Below are 7032 nucleotides of genomic sequence, written 5' to 3'. Positions count from 1 at the left end.
GGATTGCTATTAGATAAAATCATAAAGGGATCATAAGTTTACTAACTCCTAGTGGTAGCATTAAAGTGGAAAAAAGGAATCCTAACTTAAAGCGGTTACTGGCGGTTACTAAGGTGGTTAGGTTAAAAAAAGAAGTGAACAAAAATTAACCTGAGGACAAAAACTAACCTAAACCACTAACCATAGTTAAAACAATAGGGGATAATAGACCTTTTGGGATTTAGTTGATAAACGGCCGTTAAACTTAACGTTTTCTGATTAACAAGGTCTATATAAACCGACACCCAGGCCGTTACGTTGGGCGCAGTGCACCTTCTTCTCTGACTCTCTCTCTCTCTTCTTCTTCCTCTGCTTTGCTCTGTTTCTTTTTCCGATCCCATTGTAGTGAGAGAAAGAGAAAAAGTGCCTAGTGGAAAATGGCAATGAGTTTGTTGCTTTTGAAGAAGTGGCTTTCATTTAGTCTCAGTTCTCTGCTTCTTCTTTTGCTGCTCGTCGGAGTTTACGCCGGTGTTCAGACTACCGACAGTTCCGATGTCAGGTCCGTCGAATTTTTCTCTCTCTGTTTAACTCTAAAAAGCATCTACATTACTTTTTCATTACAGCGTTTTAACTGTGAAGTTATGGTAAAATTACACAAATTCAACGTACTTTTTTTTTGCTTCTCTGGTTAAAAATTCATCTGCATTTTCGAAAATACTATCAAAATTTGTGTTACATTTTTTTCCATGCTTTGTTTTGTTTTACTGATTTCTTACGAGTTGGTCGAATTCTACTTCGTTCGACTCTCCTTTTAATTCCCGTAATTTCTTCATTTTGTGATATTTTCCATAATGTTTTCCCTTAGACACTTCTAGAAACTCTGTTGTTGCAGAATTCTGAGAAGTTTTAGTTCCAAAAGGATTTTCTCAGAATTAACCAAAAAAGCTTAAATTATAGGGTTTTGAACTGTTCCTTAACTTCTGCATTTCACACAGAAATTATAATTTTAGCTTTTTCCGGGAAGAAAATTATATGCATTTTACTTTTTAATGTTTAAAAAAAACCTAAAATGCTACATTTTGAGTTTTACAGGACAGTGGAAAAAGTGCAGTTGAAGAGCTCTGAAAACTCAACAATGGCGGTGAGGTAAGCAGTAAGCAGAAACTAATTAACTCAACGAGTTGACTCACTCAGTATATATCTGCCGTCGGTTTTTGGTTCCAAAAACGAATCATTTATTCACCGTTGGGTGTCCTTAATAGACTCACTGTTCCGATCCAACAATCTGGTAGAAGGAACAATCTGAGCCGTTGAGATATCTTTATTCCATTAGATCTGAACTGTTTAATCGGTTAAACGTTCATTTTACTGTCTCTCATTGGATTCCTCTGCTTTGTTACCAGAAAATCTTCATTGGTCCTTTAACTGCCTCTCCCTGACGTACATTCCCATAACTACCCCTTCCCTTTCCCACTAATTTACAGGTCTCGTAGCAGTTAAATCCACGTGTATATGCATTTTTGTCATTTTAATTCCTTCTTAACGATTCGCTACACCTCGCAGATTCTAGTTGCACTTTTTGACGGTTTTATTATGCATACGTATAGCGTGTGTATGCATAGGCATTTTCGCACCTTGAGCAGTGTACAAAAAACCACGCACTATAGTGTGTAGTGTGTGTATCTTTACAGTGTACTTTGTGTCACCCCACTTTTTGATGCGTGAAATAGTGGATAAATGTCGGTTGCCTATGTTTTACCTGTATTTCCATATTTGCCCTTGTTAGGGTTGTTTGGTTGATGATTTTTTTTGTTTTGTTTTTATTTATCAGTTTGGAAGAGATTGAAGAGAAATTAAGCAAACATGCAGTGGATGATCCAGAAGAAGTTGTGTCCATGGTTGCAGAGTGGGTCACCTTTCCTTTTATTCCTATAATAATAATTGGCTTTTTTTTTTGCTTCTTGTTCCTAGTTTTAATTCTTTGCAACTTTTCATTAATTCACATCGGGTTTTGGTTGTTATGAGTAGTTCTTTTTTGTGGTCCTTTTAACGACTCCTCTATGGCAGACCTACTCAGTACCCCCTTTGGGTTGGGGGTTTGATATTGTTGGAGCAATATTGAGCCCGTTTGGATTGACTTCTTTTAAGTGTTTTTAAGCCAAAATAGCTAGTGTTTGTATAAAGTAAAAAACTGTTTTTAAGCACTTGCTTTTAAGTTAAAATGATCCATAAAGAGTGAAGCATCTGACATTGAGCAATTAAGAACAGTACTTCCAGTTCTTGTTTGATAAAGTATTAAATACTTAGACATTGCCAGTATTAAAAGTGTAGAGACCCCTAGCTGTATTATGTTATCTAATTATAGTCGGATCTGTACTGTCTCCTTATCCTTTTTTTGAATTAAAAATATTTAATTGACAATAATATCTCAGGAGTAGATAACTTTATATGGGGAAGTCAATTAAATGATTATATCTTTAACACATCCAATAGGATATTTTTGCAATCCCCCTTATATTTTAGTATTATTCACTACTTATCTTCTATTTTGTCATTTAGAGAAAAGGAAAAGGTGTGTGCGTTGATATTGTTATTTACAATCTGTAAAGTTATTAATTGACTGGTTACACATGGAGTTGTGACAGTTTTCAATAGTGCATGTGCATGCAAGAAAATATATCAGAATGACAGAGCAAACTGAACGGTGCGTGCTACGAAAATATAATTGGACAATAGACACTGAGATTATACTGTTCTTTTTTCACGACTCGTTATCTTTTTTCACGTGACAGCAACGCCCTTGTTTATATCCTTTTTAAGATTATAATAGTGCCTCCAATATTATTGTTCGCTGCTTGTACTAGCCCAAAACACACCAAACCAAACTGGAAAAAACCAAATTAGGTTTTGTGTACTGACAAAATACTTTAATGCATTTTCCGTGGCTCCAAATTTATGGTCCCTACGCTTCTAACCGTATAGTGTTGCGAGAAAAAATATATGTACCTAGCTTGTTATTTCCACCGACACTCTAAAAAAGTAACCAGCACCAGTATTTGATTTTGACCTTCGTATTTCCATTCCTAGGAAAAAATTAAATCCCCTGTTCTTTAGACACAATAATTTACTTAAAAAGAATAGAAAGTGACATGTTCCTATGGATACTATTTGATGAATTTACTCTTCAATGCCTGAAAATGATCGTTTGCAGTATATGAAACATTTCTTTATGTTAAATAGCTACGGTTGGGGTGCTAATTAACAGGAGCATTAGGAACAGTACTGAGAGGCGAAAACTTGGATATTTCTCATGTGGGACGGGAAATCCAATTGATGACTGCTGGCGTTGTGACCGCAATTGGCAAAAGAACCGCAAGCGCCTTGCTGATTGTGGCATTGGATTTGGGCGCAATGCCATTGGTGGTCGTGATGGTCGTTACTATGTCGTCACTGATTCGCGCGACGATGACCCTGTTAACCCCAGGCCCGGTACCCTTCGCCATGCTGTTATCCAGGAGGAGCCTCTATGGATTGTTTTCAAGCGTGACATGGTCATACAATTGAAACAGGAGCTCATTATGAACAGTTTCAAGACCATTGATGCCCGTGGCTACAATGTTCATATTGCCAATGGTGCTTGTATCACTATCCAGTTTGTTACCAATATTATTATCCATGGCCTTCACATTCATGATTGTAAGCCAACGGGTAATGCTATGGTGAGGAGCTCACCGTCCCATTTCGGCTGGAGGACAATGGCTGATGGTGATGCCGTTTCTATCTTTGGCTCAAGCCACATATGGATTGATCATAACTCACTCTCTCACTGTGCTGATGGTCTTGTTGATGCTGTTATGGGCTCAACTGCCATTACTATTTCTAACAATCATTTTGCTCATCATAATGAGGTGCTTTTAATTCTTTGAAACTACTTTTAGATTTTTCTTTCTCTGCTGTCCATAGCCATCGAACTAACTTCAGGGGCTATTTGTGTTAATGCAAACAGGTCATGCTATTGGGCCACAGTGACTCCTACACTAGAGACAAGCAGATGCAAGTGACAATTGCCTATAACCACTTTGGAGAGGGTCTCATTCAAAGAATGCCAAGGTAATTGTCTACCCTTGGAACTTGCCCTAAGCTTTAAACAATCTTATTATTTGAAGAAACCATGACTATCATTCCTTACAATATTTATTGATCAATCAACTATACCTCAATCAAAACAAGATGGGGTTGTTTGTATAAATCCTATAACCATTCCGGTCTTTTCTGGTGTGTTTCAGTCTTTAAACAGATCATAATTACCTTTGAAAACGTTTTTAATGACGTGAGTGTTTGTGAAAAATTGCAGGTGCAGACATGGCTACTTCCATGTGGTGAACAATGACTACACTCACTGGGAGATGTATGCTATTGGTGGAAGTGCTAACCCCACCATCAACAGCCAAGGAAACAGATACCTTGCCCCAACTAATCCCTTTGCAAAGGAGGTAATTAAAAGCCAAAAACTGTAGTAATTTCTAATACTTCATCAATTGTTGTGAATTAACTAATTTGATTGAAATTGTTGAAACACACAGGTAACAAAAAGGGTTGACACAGCAGCAGGTCAGTGGAAGGGTTGGAACTGGAGATCAGAGGGAGACTTGATGCTTAATGGTGCCTATTTCACTCCATCAGGAGCTGGAGCTTCAGCAAGCTATGCAAGAGCTTCAAGCTTAGGTGCCAAATCCTCTTCTATGGTGGGCGCCATAACTTCAGGTGCTGGTCCCCTTGCTTGCCGCAGAAGCCGCATGTGCTAGTACAGCCAGCTTTACCTCTATCATTTATACCGATTTTCCAAAAGAAAGTGTCCCTTTTTCTTTTCTTTTTTCTACTAAGTATTAGATTCCCATTCTTACTACTAAAAAGCACTTCCCTAAAGTTCTTCCCAAATCAAAGTTATATCCCATTGTTTGTCAATCTGTCCATTAATCATCTATTCAGTTCCTCCTTGGCAAGTGTACTTTTTTTACACTGTCAATTTCAGTTCCTGTCTAAAAGCGTTGTGCAACCTCGGCCTGATTTCACTTCAAGAAAAGCCCAATGTCTGTTCTTGAAGCAGGTGCAGAAGCGTTGTCCATGCCCCGTTTCTTGTTTTATTTTTCCAATCTCAAGAGTTCTCAGTCTCTTCATCCATTGGTTTCTTCTAACCACCATTTGTCAACCACCCCCACTCTATCTTTGTGTCTTGAGTCTTTAGTCTGCATATTGTGCTTTGGCTATTGTGTTTTTGCCTTTTCTTTATTATAGGAGTGAATGATTTTGTAAGTTTTTTTTAGCTTTCTTGAGTCATACAAGCTATATAGCGTGAATGTCAAAAACTGTTATTGGAAGGGTAAGAAAAAAGAAACTTTTTGTTTGAAATGATGCAAAGTTACTACCTTTATGTTACCTTTTACTTTTTTGCTTTGTCATTGTCAACAGAAACATTAATATCATCTTGGTTGTGTTAAATCAATACTATAATTTGATATCAATTACACTTGTCCAAGTTTTGCTTTTCATCCTGCTGGTAGTTGCCATAATGGTAGCATGTGCTTAAGATGCAAAACTAACTTTAATGATGAGTCTGTCTCTTGAAGTCATGATACCGTTAAAACTTTGGAGATTTACTTGCCTAATGGTTTGTCATGAATAAATCAACTCCACTTAAGCATAATCTATTATCATAATGATGAAAAAAAATTTGTCACATGGGATTCCTTCTTTTTTTCTCTTTATAAAATTTGGTAAAGCTCGAGGATTAAAACTAAATAGAATTATAAAGAGCTTAAATTCCCTTCCTCTTGTTTTATAAAGAGGAGATGAAACCATGTCATTTGGGATGAGAGACGCACTGACAAATTTCATGGCATTATCTCTGAAAAATAAAGCTGAAACTTATTCTAAAGAACGAAACAAAAATGTAACTGATCTTCTTATCCCCTTACCTGTCTTTGACTTCAGTCGGGCATTTTCTTATCTTCTATGATCGCCGTTGCTCACGAGTCAGTTAAGATAGAATATCTTATATGAATAGGAGTCAGTGTTCAAGACAGAATAAGCAGAATAAAATTCTAATACAATGAAGTAAGGTTCGAGCTTTGTCGTATGGTTCTAAAGTAGGTGTCAAGCTGAGAAAAGACGGAGAATTTTTGAATTCAAAAAAAGAATTCTATATAATAGGAATTTCAAGCCGTAAAAGGCAATGTGAATTCCCACGGATTGCCAGAAAACCACCCCTCCAATGGTAGTATACACTTCTTGACAAATATCTTTTTATCCTTGAGGAAAAGAAATCCTCCACTTAATAATTTGTGGAAAAGTAGTCCAATTATCCTTGTTTGGACAACAACTACTACTACTGACCTCAATCCCCAGGAAATTAGAGTTGGCTGTATGAATCTTTACCATTTCATTTACACTATGTCAATTCAATATTATATAAACGATCAAAGTTTCTTTAACACTAAAAATGCTTCATATTTTTTACGATCATATAAATTCTGACTAGACTAAAAGACTCCTATCGAGCATTGCACCTCAAATACACCTAATAGTACAAATTATCAGAAAGAAAACCTTCCTCTTCTACACCTATAGAATTCAACACCAGTAACAAGAAACAAAGTTCAAAATTGTTGTATGAATAGAACATAAGTGATGGTGGTGTACCTAACATATTGCTACAATGACTTTGATGGGACAATGAGGTAAAGAGTCTCAGTTTCACAATATGATTCTGGGGAGGAATTAAACTCACAAAGCTATGCATGTGAGGATGGACCCCAAGAGCATGTGACCTATTCTTTAATTTTGCCTCAATTTGATATATTACTTTGTAGTTGTAGGGTTGAAGGTTGGGTGTCTTTCAATATTCTTAATGCACTGACCAACTTACCACATGTATACCCATGTTACATGTTATACATACATTGAAATTTAAAGTGATAAAGCCCTAATTTGGAGCTGTCACATTCAATATAATTATATTCAACCCCAATTCTAAAGCATGTTCAAAAACTTAGA

General features: G+C 36.6%; 1 protein-coding gene across 1 annotated transcript; it reads left to right on the top strand.

Annotated features, from left to right (window-relative positions):
* The first annotated feature begins 299 nt into the window (after positions 1-299).
* Positions 300-5501, top strand: LOC104225105 (probable pectate lyase 8). The gene is made up of 7 exons (XM_009776875.2): positions 300-538; positions 1072-1125; positions 1811-1885; positions 3245-3887; positions 3986-4089; positions 4334-4472; positions 4563-5501. The coding sequence occupies exons 1-7, from the start codon at positions 417-419 to the stop codon at positions 4782-4784; spliced, it is 1359 nt and encodes a 452-aa protein (XP_009775177.1). The 5' UTR covers positions 300-416; the 3' UTR covers positions 4785-5501.
* Positions 5502-7032: the final 1531 nt, after the last annotated feature.

The sequence above is a fragment of the Nicotiana sylvestris genome, chromosome 1 (genome assembly GCF_000393655.2).
Source record: "Nicotiana sylvestris chromosome 1, ASM39365v2, whole genome shotgun sequence".
NCBI lineage: Eukaryota > Viridiplantae > Streptophyta > Magnoliopsida > Solanales > Solanaceae > Nicotiana > Nicotiana sylvestris.
This window is presented reverse-complemented; position numbering and strand designations above follow the sequence as displayed.